This window comes from Haliaeetus albicilla, chromosome 23, assembly GCF_947461875.1.
Source record: "Haliaeetus albicilla chromosome 23, bHalAlb1.1, whole genome shotgun sequence".
Lineage (NCBI taxonomy): Eukaryota > Metazoa > Chordata > Aves > Accipitriformes > Accipitridae > Haliaeetus > Haliaeetus albicilla.
In genome coordinates this window covers 15141299-15158395 of record NC_091505.1, presented here as the reverse complement: position 1 = coordinate 15158395, position 17097 = coordinate 15141299, and the positions used below count along the sequence as shown (strand labels likewise).

General features: G+C 62.7%; 4 protein-coding genes across 23 annotated transcripts in view; 1 reads left to right on the top strand and 3 right to left on the bottom strand.

The window, feature by feature from the left end:
- Positions 1-487: 487 nt before the first annotated feature.
- LOC104320659 (sestrin-3) lies at positions 488-8112 on the bottom strand. 4 transcript variants are annotated; one of them, XM_069811317.1, is made up of 9 exons: positions 7905-8112; positions 4884-5087; positions 4486-4668; positions 4147-4383; positions 3952-4063; positions 3587-3708; positions 2953-3143; positions 2487-2631; positions 488-1942 (listed from the first exon to the last, which is right to left on the bottom strand). In XM_069811317.1, exons 1-9 carry the CDS (start codon positions 7968-7970, stop codon positions 1853-1855), a joined length of 1350 nt encoding a protein of 449 aa, XP_069667418.1. In that variant the 5' UTR covers positions 7971-8112; the 3' UTR covers positions 488-1852. The 4 variants fall into 4 exon arrangements, with proteins under 4 accessions (XP_069667418.1, XP_069667420.1, XP_069667417.1 ...); XM_069811319.1 differs by having other exon boundaries at positions 3587-3690; XM_069811316.1 differs by having other exon boundaries at positions 3572-3708; positions 7905-8111.
- Positions 8113-8636: 524 nt separating this feature from the next.
- On the bottom strand, positions 8637-11004 carry C23HXorf65 (chromosome 23 CXorf65 homolog). Its single transcript, XM_069811698.1, has 4 exons — positions 10974-11004; positions 9536-9733; positions 9227-9370; positions 8637-9123 (listed from the first exon to the last, which is right to left on the bottom strand). The coding sequence occupies exons 1-4, from the start codon at positions 11002-11004 to the stop codon at positions 8822-8824; spliced, it is 675 nt and encodes a 224-aa protein (XP_069667799.1). The 3' UTR covers positions 8637-8821.
- Positions 10016-16296, bottom strand: IL2RG (interleukin 2 receptor subunit gamma). Of its 3 annotated transcripts, XM_069811314.1 has the most exons (9): positions 16115-16296; positions 15681-15770; positions 13192-13282; positions 12767-12951; positions 12466-12608; positions 12194-12356; positions 11622-11730; positions 11463-11547; positions 10016-11359 (listed from the first exon to the last, which is right to left on the bottom strand). In XM_069811314.1, exons 2-9 carry the CDS (start codon positions 15766-15768, stop codon positions 11156-11158), a joined length of 1068 nt encoding a protein of 355 aa, XP_069667415.1. In that variant the 5' UTR covers positions 15769-15770; positions 16115-16296; the 3' UTR covers positions 10016-11155. The 3 variants fall into 3 exon arrangements, with proteins under 3 accessions (XP_069667415.1, XP_069667414.1, XP_069667416.1); XM_069811313.1 differs by lacking the exon at positions 16115-16296 and having other exon boundaries at positions 15681-16030; XM_069811315.1 differs by lacking the exons at positions 11622-11730; positions 16115-16296 and having other exon boundaries at positions 15681-16032.
- Positions 16297-16588: 292 nt separating this feature from the next.
- MED12 (mediator complex subunit 12) overlaps positions 16589-17097 on the top strand; it is a 37552-nt gene continuing 37043 nt past the window's right edge. For 14 of the 15 annotated variants that reach the window (XM_069811311.1, XM_069811304.1, XM_069811303.1 and 11 more), the window contains exon 1: positions 16590-16908. In XM_069811311.1, the coding sequence (XP_069667412.1) occupies positions 16810-16908 (99 nt within the window). In that variant the 5' untranslated portion in view covers positions 16590-16809. Of the gene's footprint in view, positions 16909-17097 lie in introns of all 15 variants that reach the window. The other variant, XM_069811307.1, reaches the window with a different exon arrangement.

Below are 17097 nucleotides of genomic sequence, written 5' to 3'. Positions count from 1 at the left end.
TGTAGCTGGGGAAAGAGCTGGTCCTGGTTTCTGGCCTTGCTCACCGAGCACCTGCTTGTGAGTGCAAGCAAAATGCTTCTTCCTCAGCTGCAGAAGCAGCACCCACACCTCACCCTCCTATGGCCAGGTACCTGGCAAGGGAGAAGCCAGCTCCTTCCTCCAGCAGCCTCCTACTTGCCAGAGCACTGCAGCCCCTTGAAAACCTTCCCTCTTTTCCTGTTGAACATGCAATGCTGCAGGAGTTGTTCATCTGAGCATGGGAAGAGGACATAGCTGAGCTGAACAGGACGGGTCTAGCCCCAGTGAACAGCTGCTGGCCCTGGACCAGAGCTGTCAGCACAGGACCCCATCGTGGCTGGGAACATTGGAGTTCCTGGAGCTGGAGCCATCTCGGGGCTGCAGTCAGCCAGGCACTGCTGTCCTGCCTTCAGAGCAGCAGTCTAAGTTTGGATCCCCTTTCCAACATCTGGCAGAAATAAAGCACACATCCATGTCAAACATAATATATTTATAGCAAAAATAGGCTTTTTCTGTAGCTTCCATACACAAGGTTTTCTCCCTGTACATTTATGCAGTAAACAGGTCGACTGAAGCAGCGTGCACTGGGCTGACTTGACAGCTGCCCTTGCTTCAGGCTCCCACTTATCACAGGTGGCCTCATTCCCCTTTCATGGCTGCTCTCCAGAGCCTGCACTGGATCCCTCATACCTCCCCAGCCAGGGGCTGCAGCACAGGCAGGGAGCAGCCCTGGGACAGGGGGGAGCAGTGGCACATGCTCCTGCCCATGGGGCAGAGGGCAAGGCTGGTGTATGGGCTGCCTCTGCTCAAATGGGGACAGCCCAGGGAGTCTCCCCAGCCCAGGTTCAAGGAGAAGCTTCCTGTAGCTCACCTGTGCTGACCACAGGCTCCTCCACCATGCTGTTAAGCAGCAAGTGACTGGCCCTCTCACGGTGGTAAGAAAATACAAGCCACATTAAGTCAGAAAGCCTTCCTTGTTCCTCCTGCCCCTCTGCTGATGGGAGGCAGAGGAGGGGCTTTGGAGCAAGCTCCCCGAGGACTGCCCAAAGTGTTCTGCAGAAATCTCCAGAGCCTGAACACTGTCACAGACCTTCTCACCCCGCCGTCAGAGAAGGCAGAGCCCTAGGGCACCCTGCCAGCAAGAGCTTCACAGTTTGGACTTCACCTCGGTCATCACTTGTCCATCCCAGAGGGGTTTGGCACATAGACCTAAAGGGCAGGACGCGTAGGCAGAAAGCGCATCCCCTTCCCATCCCAGGCTGGGGAAGGGCCCTCACTTGGAGCCAGCACTCCTCCCTGCCTGACCATGCAACTCGGGATGCTGCAACACACCCACAAGCTGCCCGTGCTGTTCCCAAGCGAGATGCATCACCCCAACGAGGCCAGACACCGAAGGGTGGCTTGCAAGCAGGGCGGCCACTGCAGCACAGGGAAAGAAGCCAGCTCGCCCCTCTGCCCTTGTTGCGGTGACCGAGGCTCCCACAGTGTCTGGGCAAGGAGCTTCTGCTTGTGAGGGAACATCCCTCTAAACTGGCCCCAGTCCCCTCCCACCTCCCTCTCCCCCCATGTCTTTGGCAGTCCTCCTTGGACATGTTCAAGTCTCCAGCATCACACCGACATCTCAGCAGCACGGACTTGCCTCACAGTTTGGTAATTGCACGTAACGGGGCCACTCAGCCAGCCCCACAAAGGCGGGGGGGGAACCCAAAACCCAAGACAGTCAAGTAAACTAAATTGAGTAATCCCTTGCCATCCATCCCAGCATGATGGGTCACGCAGGAGTCCAGGGAGAGAAGATGCTGCCCGGCCCTGCCGCAGCACAGCTCCCCACCATTTAGGAGATCATGTACTGGGTGATGGCTTGCAATGCGTACAGCAGCTCTGCCTGCATTCGGGCTTCCAGGATGAGCAGGTTCACATGGACCTAAGGGAGAAGCAAGAGAGGTTCAGGCAGCCACAGTGTGCTGTGAGCAGTGGTGCAAGCAAGCAGCGACCCAGGCTAGTGAGTCTTTTGGCATGGGACAAAATGCCACCAATTTTTCCAGCACAGGCAGCTGCCCTTTCCCCCTTCTCCCAGTCCTGCAGGCTGTGGTGGCCTCCCAGAGCCCAGCACACTTGGCATTAGCATGCCGGGCTGGTGCTGGCACAGTCCCTGCTACCTATAGCAGCTGCTCCAGTGAGTTACAGCTGGAGCAAGGGCTCACCTGGAGGCATTCACCGATGGGGTAATGGCCTTGGAGATCCCCATGCTGCCAGTGGCCTCTGTGCTCATCACACTACAGGCAGCCCCATGCCACGCTAAGCCCAACTCCTTACAAACAGCCAGTGTCCATTTCCCCCCCACCTGCCTTGGACTGGTTTGGTGGCTCAGAGGTTTCCTGTATATCCCCCGAAGCACCCCAGCCTGCAGCCCCTGCTCACTCACAGCCCCACTGCAGCTGGTCAGAGCCAGGGGCTGGCTGTCCCACCTTTTCACTGTGCTTGAACTGCTTCCAGAACCTGTCAAACATTTCTGAGTTTGTCTTCTCTGGGTAGCAGGTTACAGTTTTAATGTAAACTTTGAGCATTCGCTCCAGGAGCTGATTCACTTCTGCATAGTCGTAGTCATCGTACCTGCAAGGGAGCACAGGGGCGAGTCACAGCCAGCACCGTGTCCCTATGGAGCAACTCATCTGTAGTCTGCCTGGGGCACAGCACAGCTGCCGGGCAGGGGGACACACAGCAGCAGCCACCAGGCACTGAAGCCCTGTCCCCAAAGCACCCTGCCCTGCCCAGAGAAGCTGAGCACCTCTTCCCTGCCTGGCCCAACAACCAGGCAGGCAATTCACTTGTCCCTTTTCCAAGCCCATCTGTAAGACAGCCTGAGTGCCCTACCCTCCTCCTGCCTGGGTCAGCTCAGTTTTCTCCCCTGGACCATGAGATTGGTTTCCCTACCTAATGCCAAACATGCAGTGGATGTAGTTCCAGATGCCCCGCTTGAAGACAGAGGGTTCACAGCCCTGCCGCTTGGCCATGGCACTGCTTTGCAGACCATCAACCATCCGAAACTTCTCATCCAGGAGATGCCCGATGTCAGAGTAGAGCCGGTTGACCAACGAGAAGCCATGGTCTTCCCAGGAGTAATCCTGTTGAGCACAGCAAGAGGCTTTCACAACCACAAAAAGGACCCTGGGGAATATTCCCAGGATGAAGGGCTGGAGACCTTGGGACGCAGCAGAATTCAATAGGTTTGCTCTGGGGGCAGCTCTGCCACAAACTACATCCCTCATCACACAGCTTTTGACCCTTGCCTTTGTGAAGAATGTGAAGAAATCAGCAGCCCTTGGGGACAGAAGTCAGTGGTTAGCTCCCTCTCCCCAACCCTAGTGGGGCAGGTTCCCTCTCAAGAGCTGAATTTCCCTACTCAGGTATTTTGCAAAAGCAGCTGCACCAGATCCGGGCTGCATGGGCACCCCCACAACCACCTGCTCCCCACGAGGGGAGGGGAGAGGGGAGAGGGGAGAGGGGAGGCAGCAGCCCAGGCTGCCGCCTGCTGAGAGAGCAGGAACCTCACCTGGACTCTGAATACCTGCGTCTGATCGTCGTCACGCCGGGCAAAGTCCTGGTATCCAAAGTCAGGGTCCTGCATGTAGCATGCAAGATTGGTGGCACCGGTGACTTCCCCGTCAGTATCTGCAAGAGGGGAAAGCCCTGCAGACAGGTCAGAGCAATGCTCAGCTGCCCTGTTCCCAGCTGCAGCAGGCGTTGAAAGCCGGGCTTTGCTGGGCCTCTTTGGGAAGTGCCACTGCCTTCCTCCCCTGCCACCAGCATCCCAGGAGCGCGTCTCCAAACCGTACATCACAGAAAATATAAGTATAGACATGGGGGAGCAAGACCCAGATATGCCATATGAACTCCCATCCTGCATGCCCACCTCTGCTCCCTGCCCCTCACCTTCCTCTCGGTCCTGCTGCAGCAGTCTCGTCTCCTCCCTGCCCTCGGTCTCCACGTGGATCCGCTGCATGCGTTCCCGGAGGGAATCCAGCTCCATGCAGGAGTCCAGAGACTGCACAGACACAGGCTCAGGGGTGAGGGCAGTGCTCCTGGCCGTGCCCCTGTCCCCCCATGGACCCACCCTCGGGGGCTCACCCGCTTGCGGTTGATGCGCAGCAGCTCCTGACTGCAGCCGTTGCCAGTGGCGACTTCGCAGAAGCACTGGTTTCCAGGTGACAAGGGCTTCAGTGAGCCTCGGCCCCCCAGCCCGTCATCCTGCTCGCAGCCACAGCCAAAGACAAAGCTGGCAAGTGCGTGGCAGTGTGCCAGGAGGACAACGGCATGCACCAGCTCTGCCAGTGACCAGCTCCACTCGCTGATTTTCAGCAGCTTCTGCAGGACACAGATAGACCAGCGATGTGACACAGTCAGGGTGCCGGCACCCCCTGGGGATGCTGCTGTCCCCATCACCACCCTGGTCCTTGGCTGATATACCTCAATGTGCTCCTTGGTGATGAGCCATGGTCGGTGTGCCAGGATCTTGTTGATCTCATTAAGGTTGCGGAGTTTGGGGGGGATGAAGTCAAGCCCACGCAGCCACTGAGGATCACCCCCTGCCCGCAGGAACTGCAGCACGTGCAGATTGACCAGGTACCGGCACTGGTGCCGGGCAGCTGCCTGCAAGAGCAGCACATCAGCATCCCCGCACTGTGCTGGTGGGACAGGCGTCCTGGGACCCCGAGCCCACCTCTCCACCCAACCTCCAGGACATCATGATTTTGGCCTCTGCAGAGAAGCCTGCGGCACAGGCTGTCTGGTGGAGGGAGAGCAGGGAGCCTCACAGGGCTGAGCAGAGCACCCCGTCCCCTCCGGCAGCTCCCAGCAGGGCTCACCATGATGGCAATGTAGTGCCGGCAGTCGAAGGGCAGCGGGCCGTCCATGTGCATCAGGTAGTGCTGCATCTTGAGGAAGCTGTCGAGGTACTGCGGGTGGTAGCCCATCTGCTGGGTCACCGCCTCCAGCCGCCCCCGGCTGGCCAGCACCTTCACAAAGAGGAAGTGGGGGCGCTCAGGGTCGCTGCTGGACATCTTCACTACCTGCAGGGAACACGGTCTGCTTAGCTCTCCCTGGAGCAGCCCTCGCTGCAGCAGCCCACCCCAGCCAAGCCCAGGCTCTGCGAGTGGCTGGGATCCCCTCTCCTGGCTTGGTGCTCCCAGAGGGACACCAACAGGTCAGAAGCCACTGGAGAGAGCTTGTGCTCGGGTCAGGGAGCTAGGCAGAGCACTGCTCAGTGGGGTCACTGCTAGTGGGAGGACAGGCTGCAGGAAGCACAGGTTGGTCTCTGTCTGGGAGAGGGCATTGCCTGGTGAGCAGAAGTAAAGGGCAAACTACGAGTGATGTTTCCTTGCAGCCTTAGAGGCAAATGCAAGGCTGGAGCAGGAGAAACATGACAGATGAAATACCTCCCAGAACAGAGCAGTCCATCAGCCTTACCACCAGGCCCCCCACACCGCCAGCACCAAGCCCTCCTGCCCAGCACTAGGATGGGGGGAGACCTGTGGAGCCAGCCAAGCTGCTCCCGGGCTCCTGCCCCGGCAAGCCAAGGGGCAAGCGGTGTCCTAGCACCCACCATGCAGTTGGGAGCACACAGAGTGAGACAGCATGGGTGCAGGTCCCACAGCACATGGGTGCATGGCACAGCTGGCACTGGGTGCATCCACCAGTGAAACACAGATAGGCAACTTGGGTAGGGGGTCCATACACCCCCAGCAGTGCCCACCCCAGCCCTGCAGTGGTACCCCAGCTGAGCACAGCCCCGAGCCGCACCATCCCAGTCTCTCCTGAGAGGGTGGTGGGAGCAGAGGGCAGGGATGGGCAAAAGGTGCCTGGGCAGCTGCTGCGCCCCAATGGCCCTGTTGCCACACCTCCCACCCGACAGCGGGGTCTGTACCCGCAGCCTGCCTGCGCCAAGGCACAGGTGCAGCAGGCGCTTACCTTCTCACACAGAAAGTCACAGCTCCCGCTTGCGCGTGGGAGCCCAGGCAGCACCCTCAGGCGCAGAGGGTGCGCCTCTCATCCCGGGCTTGAACCAAAATCTTCCCTGGGAGCAACTGGCCCTGCTGACACCACCACCATCTTCCTCCCACCCGTCTCTCCGGTGCAGTCACCTGAAGGCTGGTGACCAGCGCACAGCAACCACAGTGGCATGGCAGAAAACCAGGAGCACTTCTGCAAACCAGCAAAAACGTGGGGCGTGGAGCAGAGCACCCCGAGGTGAGGGGAGGCAGAGCAGGGCTGAGCCATGCAGCAGCACAGAGCAGTCGCACCCGCAGAGGCAGTGCAGGAAGCAGCTCTGGCTATTTTCTACCATCCTGCACTTCTGACAAACACACCAGTGCTCAGCTGTCAAAGAGATTTACTTGATGCCATTTGGAGCTTCCTCTTCACTTCCTCTGGCCAAAGGGGTCCAAAAAACCCCAAAACTCAAATTAAAATGGGGAGGGATGAAGAGCACCGGCTTCTCTGTCCCACAGGATAAGGTGCAAACCAGAACTGACCTGCAAAAGTCCCTGACAACGTCCCTCTGCTCAGGGAAATGAGTTGCCCTGAGGACACCCACGGGGTTAAAGCCACTGGTCTTCTGGTGGGCAGAGGTGGAGGAGCCAGCAGAGCTTTCACTCCCCCCAGGGGAAGGTGGTCCCCAGCTCAGCCTCCGGGGCCACCAGCTCTCCTCACTCTGCTTGTCCAGGTGATGATGGAGCAAGGGACCATGCAGACATGGGTTGGAAACGGAGGATGAAGGAAGGTGCAGGGCAGCCTGCCACCTCAGCCCTCGTCCCCCAGCTAGGCTTTCCTGCCTGCTCTCCATCGCACCAGCTCAGCCCAAGGTCTCTCCTCTGGCACCACCAGCCACGTCCCCCCCAGCCTTGCCTCCCCAGCCTCTCGCATTGCCCCCAGTGCCCCCTTCCTCCTCCTCCCCTGCCATAACCCTCCTCCCCCTCCCCTGCACCCACTCGCAGCCCTGGGCAGTGGGAGCATCGCCTACCTGCCTCCCTCCCCGGGGCAGCTTTCGTGGGTCCAAGCCCCCTGAATCCCAATAGGCACCCCGACCCCGTACCCACCGCCAACCTCACCCCCTCCCTGCTCGGGCAGGTGCTGCCGGGGGAACGATGCCCCGGTGCTGCCCGGCCAGCCAATCGCCGGGGAGCAGTCTGCATGTAAAACAGGCAGGAGGATGGAGGAGCCCAGCCGGTCCTGTGCTCTGCGACCAGGAGCAAGCCCGGGCAGGGCCGGGAGCCGCGGGAGAGGGGCCGGGAGACCCCCGCCTAGCCCCCCGCCCGGCCGGGCAAGACTCCGCAGTGTGAACACCGCCGCCCCCCGGGGCTCCATCCCTCCGCGAGGTGAGACCGCGGCTCCGCCGGTACCGGTGGCTCCGCCGGTGATGCTCGCTGGGGACGCGACCGCGGCGGGCACCTCTCGCCCGGCCCCCCGCCCCGGTTCTCGAGGGGACGGGCGAAGTGCAGTGCCCGCGGCAGGGGTCCCCACAGCGGTGCCGGGCCCGGTGCCGGCGGCCGGTAACCGGGGCCCCATTGTGCGGGTGGAGGCGGCAGCGCCCCCGGTGCGCGGCGCGGGCAGTGCAGGCGGAGAGAGAAAAACAAGTTTGATTGGCAGTGATGGAGGCACGGCGCCTCCCGCATCCCGCACAAAGGGGACGGGGACGGCGCCGCCGCACCGGCACCGGTACCGGGCCGCCGGCCACCGCATCGGGAGAGCGCGGCCATGCCCGGCCCGCGCGCGGGCGGCGGGAATGCCTTAGCCTGCTGGTGCCGCAGCCGGGCCGGGCCGGTGGGCGGCGAGCAGGGCCGAGCCCGGTGCACCGGTACGGGCTCCGGTGGCGGCGGAGCGGGACCTACCTGCCCCGGCAGCCGCTGGCACCGGCTTCCTCGGGGGTGCTCCACGCTCTGGGGACACACGATCATGGTGAGCCCGTGGCGTGCCGTGCGCAGTACCGGTGACCGGCGCCGGTCCTGCCTGCCCCGTCCCGACCGCCGGCAGCGCTGAGCCGGGCACCGCGGCAGCGCGAGCCGCCGGGGGCGTACCCACGGCTCCGCTTCCGCCAATCACCGCCGCGAGGGGGCGAGGCCGCCGGCGCCGCGCCCCCTAATCGGCCGTGAGGGGGCGGAAGCCCGGTGCACCACGTGGGCAGGGGTGGAAAGTTACCCGTTCATCAAGCGCGGAGGCCCCGCCTACCCCGGCAGGGGGCGGGGCCGGATCTGCCCGCCGCTGGGGGGCGCTGCGGCGCCGGGCGGGGGGCAGGGGTGGGCGGGAGGTCTGTCCCAGCCGGGCCCTGCCCGTCCCCGGTGGCGGCCGCAGCCCCGGGCAGCGCGTGGCGGGGACGGCTCCAGTCTTTATAGAGCCTTAGTGCTGCCTGTCCTGCTGGCCCGGCCCCGGCCGCGCTCTGGAAGGTGAAGCTGCCTTGCGCCGGGTCCCCTCCATCCCCGCTCTGCCTGGGCCTTCCCCTGCGTGGAGAGGCATGGCGCTGGGGGCGGGGGGGGGGGGCGTGGGGACAACGGGGCATGAGGATGTGGTCACGGGGATGGTGGGGCAGGGGGACGGAGCTTGAGGGTGGTGGAGGACAGGGCAACGTGGCACGAGGGTGACAGGGCGTGGGGACAGGGAGGCAGGCCGTAAGGGTGATGATGTGGGGACAGTGGGCACGGGGACCGGGCAGCTCCTGCCACGAGCCATGTGCCCACAAGGTGCTGGAGGCCGCAGGGATGGGAAGGTCCCTGGGCAGGGCTGGCCTGTGGCCGACAGTGCCGCCCCATCCCTAGGGCAGAGGTGGCCTTGGTGAAGTTGGGCAAGGCCACACTGGCTGCCCTGGGGGCCACTGGCAGCCCCTTATCGCTCCTTGGCCTCGTGCCGTGGAGGGCAGTGTCTCCATGTCAGGCATCCTCCTCTCCTCCAACATCTCTGGGGCGCAGGTCTGGCAGCCCCCGGCCCCAGCACCAGGCCCCCATGCCTGTGCCTGCCCACCTGGCTGCTCCCCATCCCCTCGCCCACCTGTGAGTGCTGCGCTGGGATGCTCCAGGAGGAGTGTGAAGGACCAGCATGTGTTCTCCTCCTCAGTCCCTGTGGGATGGCCCTGCTGTCACTCCTGCCCGCTGTGCTCCACTGCCCTGTGCACTGCCAGGACCCCCAGGGACTGGGGGGCTCCACTTGCCTGGACATCTGCCAGGTGCCCCGAACTCCACCCTGCACATATAGTAGGTGCCACACGCCTGGAGGAACTTGCTGGTCCTCTCGCTCAGGCTGGTCACCTGGAAGAGCAGCTTGGGGGTGCTCAGCTCGTCACATGGGTGGATGATGTTTGGAAAAGCTGGGGTGGGGCAAGGGCTGCTGCCATAGTGAGCTGGGGACCCCCCCACCTCACTGCTCTAGCCACACCACGGGGAGCCTGCGCAGCATCCCACTAGAGGTGAGATGAAGTGCCAGTGCTGCTGCCAAGGGGCGGGGGAGCTGCAGCCCCGCAGCCAGGGCTCACCAGTGTCAGGGACCCCCACCATCCTCACGTAGGAGACCAGCCGCAGGACGGTGCAGCTGGCATTGGCTGGAAGGCTCTGGTCATCTGCAGGGAGAGCAGCAGTGGCTGAGTGCAGCAGGTGGCTCTGGCAGCTTGATGTGGATGAATGTGCCACTGCCATGAGCCTGGGACCAGGGGCTGGGACAGTGGGGTTGGACCCTGCCCCACAGCGTTGGTGAGGTCAGAGGTGAGTGGGGTGCGGCGCTCTGCTGGTGCCTCCCCCAAACCCTGCAGGGTGAACCCAGGTGACCCCCCAGCACAGCAGAGTTTTACTGCAGTGGGAAACCCCGGGGCGCAGGCAAAGGGGTGGCGAGGCCCCAGGCGGACAGCTGGGCTCACCTGGTGCCCTGGCAGCTGCAGCCCTCAGGGCTGGGGGCGACACAGTGGCTTGGTGTGCGAGCTAGCACAAGCAGGACACAAGAATAACCACAAAAACACGAATGAAATGCAAAGAGCAAATTTATTTTCATTACCTCGTGAACTGGGGTATCCCCCAAGCAGCACCCAGGCAGAAGCACACAAGCGGGAATGCGGGCGCCATGAAGCTCAGTCCATGCTAGAGGATCACCAAAGCTGCTGGTTTTGCCTGTTTTTCTGGGATTCACGCAGGCGTAGTTTACCACTGTGCTTTGATCTTTCCCACAGCAGGGCAGGAATCTCAAGCATGTTCAATAGGGTGCCCCTAAGTCTATCACTGGCCTATGTTATCTGAACACAGATGTTCCACTTGTCAAACACGCAAGGATAGACAACAATTAGTATGCTATATGTGTTTTTCTACACCCCAGATGGAAGTCACTTGAGTGTGTTTACAATCCTCCTTGCTGATCTTCTGTTATTTTCCCACACTTGGCCCCTCTGGCCCTTGGCGCTTCTCAGCCCCAGTGTCCCCATTGGTTGGCCAGTGGCTCCTGCCTGCTCAGTCACAGCTGCCCCCTCACTGGGATAAGTCCCTGGGTGTGCTTGTGGGAACCACAAAGCAAGGAGGGGGCCTTGGCAAGCTCCCAGCAGCTCCAATATGCCCAGCACGGGGGCCCACAGGAGTGCAGTGTGGGAGCCCATCCGCCCTCCCACAGCTCTGCTCTGCCATGGCAACCCTGAGAGGGATCCTGCATGTGGCAGGGCTCGTGGTAGGATGGATGTCACCCTGCCTTCCTGGACGCTCCAAGGACAGGGCAGGTGCTGGGACACTGCAGTGTGCCCAGCGTGCTGCAACGCACCCAGAGCAGCACCCAGTGCTACCTGATCCATCTCATGCATGCAACAAATAGTGCACCCAGGGTGCTATGCACTGCACCCCGGGCACTGTGCAGTGCACCAATTGCACCACCTGGTGCACACAGCACACTGTGCAGTGCACCCAGTGCACCACCCAGTGCACCCAGCACACCATGCTCACCCAGCACCCTGTGGTGCAGTACAGCTGCCATGTTGCGGGGGACTGAGTGTGACCATGGCAGGGAGCAGGGCTGGGGGTCCCAGGCATTTGGCAGAGGCAGGGTGGGAGCAGGGAGCGAGGCCTGTGGGGCAGCAAGGTTTCAGGCAGCAGCGGTGTGAAGCGTGCAGGGGTGCAGGAGTGCATCACACTCCCACGTAGCTGTTCTTGTAGGGGCTGTGTTCACGGGGGGCAGCCAGGGCCCCAGGCATCAGCGATGGCGGGTGGTTGCTGCCCTCCCACAGGGGCTCGTAGCTGTCCTTGGGGGGCAGCTCGCTCACATAGCAGATGTTCTCGCTGTAGTTGGGCTTGAAGCTCTCCATGACATCTTTGGGGACTCCGGCCCATTCCTTCGGGGAGCAGAGCGGGGTGAGAGAAGCCACCACCCAGCCAAGCCCTAACCCCACAGAGCAGGGGTTGAGCCCAGGGCAGGGCTGCCCGCCGCCACCTTACCTGGAAGTTGCCCTTGTGGGTGATGAAGAGGTCGTCAAAGTTCTTGCTGGGGTTGGGGATTCGGGGCATGAGGATGACCCACACCCTGCACAGGAGAGATGTGTCAGATGGGAAAGGCTCCAGTGCTGCTGCCCCCCACCAGCCCCCCCCCCCGCTCACCTTTCCATGCGCACCAGCAGGACAACAAGGACCAGCAAGAGCAGGCAAGAGACAATGGGGATCAAGACCGTGTGGATCCAGAACCAGTGCAGCGGCTCCTCTGCCGTGCCTGGAAAGATCCGGGGTGACATGGATCCCCAGCCAGCACACCACCACAACAGTGAGCTGGGCACACCGGTGGCCCTTTGTGGGTGGCCATGGGAGCTTGGCATCATCCCTGGCAGGGCTCAGCTGGGAGTGGAGGATGGAGAAGGGGCCCATCCCCAAGCCCTGCCATGCTGTCACCACAACAGACTGGTGACCCCGTCCTGGACTGGCCATGCCAGAGCAGCCCTCCAGGGCTAAGAAACCCCGGCAAATGTTAGCAGGTCCTACTAGCACAGGGTCTTTGTCTTCCAGAAGTGCAAAGAACACAGGGGCCAATGCTGTTGCCTGTGCCCCAGGCACCCGGACAGGTCTCACACCTACAGCTGCTGCCTTGGGCCAGTTTTCCACTTGCTTGGCCATCCCTTGCCTGCTGAGCACCACCATGCCCCAGCCCAGCCCAGCCCGCCACAGCCCCCATGACCTACCCTTACTGGTGGAGTTGCTGCCCCAGACCACAGGCACACTCCACTCACTCCAGAGCTGGGTGGTGCCGCAGTAGCTGTTGATCTTGCTGCGCACATAGAAGGTGTAGTACTTCTCATAGTCTACACTGGGGAAGGAGAAGACATCTCCTTTCACCTGGTGCTCCTGTGGAGAGACATGGGCCATGTGATGAGGGCCAGCACTGTTGTGGAGGCTGGTGCACAGCTCATCCCTGGGCACAATCATGAGGGTGCCGCATCCAGGGGGCTCTCACCGTCCAGCTGGTGTCCTTGTTGCTCTTGTACTTGATGGCGTGCTCCAGGCACTGGGGTCTGGGGTACGGGGAGGTCCAGGTCAGCTGCAGCTGGTTGTTGCTCATGTTGCGGATGGTTAGGTTGACAGGTGCCTCCGGTTTCACTGCAAGGCACAGGTGATGGCCGGTGAGTGCCGTCCCCATGCCCCGGTGGCCCTGCCACCAGCCAGGACATGATGGGGCAGCCCTGGGGACCCACAGCCCTGCTCCTGCCCCACAGCAGCCCCACAGAGGACAGTGGGTGCCCCCCACCACTCCATACCCAGGTCCTGCAGCTCCATGCGCTTGCTGGGGATCTCCAGTGTCCTGCCACCAAGGCTGGCATTGACAAGGACATGGAAAGGCTGGAACTGGATGATCTCGCTCTGGTTGAAGTGGCAGCCGACACTGATGCCGCGGTCCTGCAGGTAGTGCTTGCACTCCACCACAGGGGACCTGTTCTCATACCTGTGCCACAGCAGGTTACCAGGGCTTCCGAAGACCCCACATGCCCCAGCCCTCCCCAGGACCCCTGTCCCCAGCATATCCCATCCCGCTTGCCCTGGAGACAGAGCCTCCCCCACCCTGGGCTTTGGGAAGAGGAGCAGGCTGGTACTGGGACCAGAAATGCTGGCAGTAGCCCCCTGCGCAGGGACCCACCACTGGACACCCCTGCTGTGGGGGTGGCCATGGGGCAGGGGCACCTACCAGTAGTAGAGGGAGTAGTTGGCCATGAGCGTCTCTCTGCTCCCCCACATGCAGGTCATGTACTCCTCGTTGAAGACAACACACTCCACCCCTGCAAAGGACAGACACCACTGGGCACTGTGGTGGTGGGCAGCTGTGCCAGGGCACAGGGCTGCACCAGCGAGACATGGAACATGCTGGGGTCCCTGCACATACCCATCAGCCTTCCTCTGTGTGAGCCAAACAAGCCCAGCTCTTCTCAGTGGAGCTGCGGTGCAGCCTGCCTGCAATGCCGGGCCCCCACCATCCTGTTCACATATGCTGTGTCGGTGATGCCTGGGCTGCTAGCCAAGCAGCTGCCCCTCCCGCATCTGTGCCATTGGTTCGTCTTGCTCCAGATGTCCTGTTTCACCTCAATTCCTCCATCTGCTCCCCTTAGTCACCCCATGGCCGCAGTTTGCAGCCCCTGGCACTGTGGGACAGGCCAGAAACCCCTCCCTGCCAACCCATTTTGCTTGTCCCATGAGAAAATTGTGTTTTTTCCAGGATTTGTGCCTGATGTCTCCATCCTGGCTAAATTCACCTCACTGTTACCCTTTTGGGTGCTTGCAGGTGCTCATGTGTCTCTGCACCTGGGTGATGGGGGCTGTGATGGGCTGTGCTTCCCATTGGAGCCCCTTCACCATAGGGCCAGGGGCTAAGCCTCAGAAGTTTGATCTCTGCAGAAAACATGGCTGAGCCCCGGGAGGCCAAGCAGCTGCTCCAGGCACCCACGCCAGCTCCTCTGCCCCCTCCTTCCGCTGCGCTGTCGCAGCCCCAGTCCTGCCCACGCAGCCAGAGGCCACATCCTGTGCTGGCTGGGGGCTGCAGGGCCACCAGGTTGGTGCTGGTCCCCACGCCAGTTATCACACCGCAGTCCAGTCTGGAGGCCACAGGCACGGCTCGCTGCGGGACAAGCTCCTCCAATGGACTGAGATGCCTCGCAGACCCCTTGCAAGTGCCAAACCAGCTGCTGGTGGCTAAGAGCTGTCCTGGAGGCTCCCAGAAAATGTTTTTTTTTCCCCCTAAAAATGAGGCAATGGGGCACCTGGTCCCTTCCGAGGTCTAAACCCATCAGCCAGCACTGTAGTGGCAGGAGAAAGCCAGAGCTGGGCTTGTAATGTAACGCAACAGAGCAAACAGGCGCTGTACTCCAGTTGTTTCCGCACGTGAAGATGGAGGGCACCTTCCCAGCGACTTAGGAAGTCCAGGGATACAGAGGGCCTGTGTATCCACAGAAAGCTGGTGTTTTACTGACAGCCAGCCAAGAAGTGGATTTTTTCTTGGAAAATGACGGCTGGGGCAAGGGTGCTGGCTGGAAAGAGGAGACGTTCTCACCTTCTGGCAGTACACTCCCCCCAGCAGGAAATGAAACTTCTCCAGGCAGGGAGAAGAGGAAAAAAACCCCAAACCCTGGAGGCCGCAGGTTGAAATTTGAACTGACCAATTGCGACGTGCCAGGTACATTGAGGTGACCTTCTTGGCCAATAGGGATTAAATGACCACAGGTCAGATTCGACAAGGGTATAAGCTGGAGGGCATGTGGGAATCAGTCTGCCCTGCAGCAGCGGGTCTGCAGTTGGGGACCCCCCCTTGGGTCAGGGCACCGCCCGAGGTAACTCCTCGAGGGAGAGCGCCCTCATCTTTTAGGTGAGTGATAATGCGCAGTTTGAGTCATCACTTTTAAGGATTCTTAAGTCGGCTGTGTAGTACTAATTCCCCTTACATCGTTGAGCTTGTGGTTTATAAAATATTACCGGAGTTCTAACTAACTTTTCTAATGAAGAATAAATCTGACTTTTAACACCTGTTGGATTTGGTTGTGCATGCATCCGTAACACACCTGTCCCCCGCCCCCCATCCCCCATCTGCGCACGGCACCACTGACATGACGGGGATGGAAAGGGCAACTGGTGCAGATCCGCTGGCTGCCGTCCTGCCCAGCTGATGCACAGGGCCAATAGGATCTGTGCATCGCATCCTGCCTCCGCCCCCCACCCTGGCCTGCCACGGGGGACTTCCATGGCCAGGGTCCCTCCCAGCAGCGCTGCCTGCTGAGCTGGCAGCCCCAGGGCCGGCAGAGCCGTGTGGCCACTAGAGCTGTGCAGCCACTAGAGCCATGGGGCCAGGAGCCATGGAACCAGGAGAGCCGCAGGGCTGGTAGCCATGGGGCCAGTGGTACCAGTGATGCTCCAGCGCTAGGGCAGGAGGAAGGACATCCAACAGGGCTCCCCGGCACAGCCCAGCTCTCCCAGCAGCCCCACTGCAAGGGGCCATGTAGATGCCGGGGGTCCTGGGGCGCACTGGGGGGACACGGGGTCTCTAGCGCAAGCCCCACTGGCTCGCCAGCCCACACAGCCCCACATCCTGTCCTTGTCGCCCACCATCACTGGGGAGTGACATCCCCCAACCCCACCACCCATGGGGCACCATGGCCTCCCGCCCCCCCTGGGGCCCATGTGCTCCCTTACCTGGGGGGCTGTGGGCAGCAGTAAGGCAGGGGCCCAGCCTGCAGAGGAGAAGGAGGACGGGTACGAGGAAGGCGCAGGGCACCACCATGGCTGGGTGAGCCGTGGGGCGCATGCGAACAACCCCTGCGCACAGCCCACCCACCGCACAGGGCTGCTGGCTTCCGCACCCACGCTGCTTCCTGCCCCACAGCACCGCCTGCCACCAAGGGGCCCACCCTGCACGGCGCCCCATGAGTAACTCCAACAGGGACCGTGGCTCACTCCAATGGGGTCCCGCGGCTCACCCCAGCAGGGCCCCACAGCTCATCCCACTGGGGCCCTGCCACCCTTCCTGCCCAGGCCCTACGGCTCACCCCTCGGGGCCCCACTGCCTGCCCCAGTGGGACCCCCCAGCTCATCCTGCGGTGGTCCCACGGCTCACCCCACCATGCCACAGGGCTCACCCCCCACAGGGCTGCCCCCCAGGAGCAGGGCCGGTGTGGGCTTCCCGACCCACAGCCCAATCACGGGTGTCCTGGGCTGGGTCCCTGAGAACTGGGCAGAACTGGGAGGCACTGGGGCAGTCCCGGGGGGCAGCTGCAGGGAGACGTCACAAAGGGGCTCGTGGGGGCAGTTACAGGAGGTGGTCGTGAGGGCTAGTGGTGGTGCCAGTGATGGGGGCAGCGACGGGGGGACGGCCGTGGGCGCAGCGATAGGGGTGTGGTCGGGGGACGGTGGCCGTGAGGCCAACGGCGCCGGTGTCCCGGGCAGCGGGGGCAGCCGGAGGCGGTGAGCTGCGGGGCGGTCCTGGGGGTGATGACGAAGGTAACCGCGGTGGGCGACACGTGACCTCAGCCCGGCCTCCGCTAGGGGGCGCCGCGCGCCCCTCGGGCCGCCCCGTCCATCTTCGACAGTTTCCGCCTCCGCTCGGCTCAGGCTCGGGCCTTCCCCGCCGGCGCTCGGGACTCTTCGTCCTTCCTCGGCCCCGCTTCGGGACGCTCCGGCTCCCCTCGGCGGCGCCCGTGACAGCGACGCTCGGGCCTCTCCGGCGGCGCTCGGGCGGCCCCGTCCAGGGCGCAGGGCGCAGGCGCGGTCGGCCCCGCGGGTGCTTGTTGTGGCCCGGCCGCCTCTAGCCGCCGGCCGGCCTGGGATGGCGGCCTTCGGCGTCCTCAGCTACGAGCACCGCCCGCTCAAGCGCCCGCGCCTCGGCCCGCCTGACGTCTACCCGCAGGACCCCAAGCAAAAGGAGGTGCGGGGGCCGGGCGTGCGGGGGGACCCGGGGTGCGGGGCTGCCCTGCCGGGGCTGGCCGTGAGGAGGCCGGCCGTGAGGAGGCCCTGGGGCTGCGCTGGGTGGCTGGGGTGGGGGTAGGGAGCCCTGCGTCCCCGTGGTGGCCGGGCGTGAGGGGCCCGTCCCGCCGGAGCCCCGGCTTGGGGGGGG

Coding starts and splice junctions, on each gene's coding strand:
- LOC104320659 (XM_069811316.1), bottom strand. CDS start 7,970: ATGATCGTGTGTCCCCAGAGCGTGGAGCACCCCCGAGGAAGCCGGTGC. Junction 4,669..4,883: donor GGCACTACATTGCCATCATG/GTGAGCCCTGCT, acceptor CTGCTCTTGCAG/GCAGCTGCCCGGCACCAGTG. Junction 1,943..2,486: donor AGTTCAAGCACAGTGAAAAG/GTGGGACAGCCA, acceptor CTTCTCCCTTAG/GTCCATGTGAACCTGCTCAT.
- C23HXorf65 (XM_069811698.1), bottom strand. CDS start 11,004: ATGGCAGCTGTACTGCACCACAGGGTGCTGG. Junction 9,734..10,973: donor ACTGCACCACAGGGTGCTGG/GTGAGCATGGTG, acceptor GCTGTGGGGCAG/GGTCCAACCCCACTGTCCCA. Junction 9,124..9,226: donor GGTGGAGTTCGGGGCACCTG/GCAGATGTCCAG, acceptor GCCATCCCACAG/GGACTGAGGAGGAGAACACA.
- IL2RG (XM_069811313.1), bottom strand. CDS start 15,912: ATGGGGCGCCGTGCAGGGTGGGCCCCTTGGTGGCAGGCGGTGCTGTGG. Junction 11,548..11,621: donor CTGCTGGTGCGCATGGAAAG/GTGAGCGGGGGG, acceptor TCTCCTGTGCAG/GGTGTGGGTCATCCTCATGC. Junction 11,360..11,462: donor CCCACAAGGGCAACTTCCAG/GTAAGGTGGCGG, acceptor TGCTCCCCGAAG/GAATGGGCCGGAGTCCCCAA.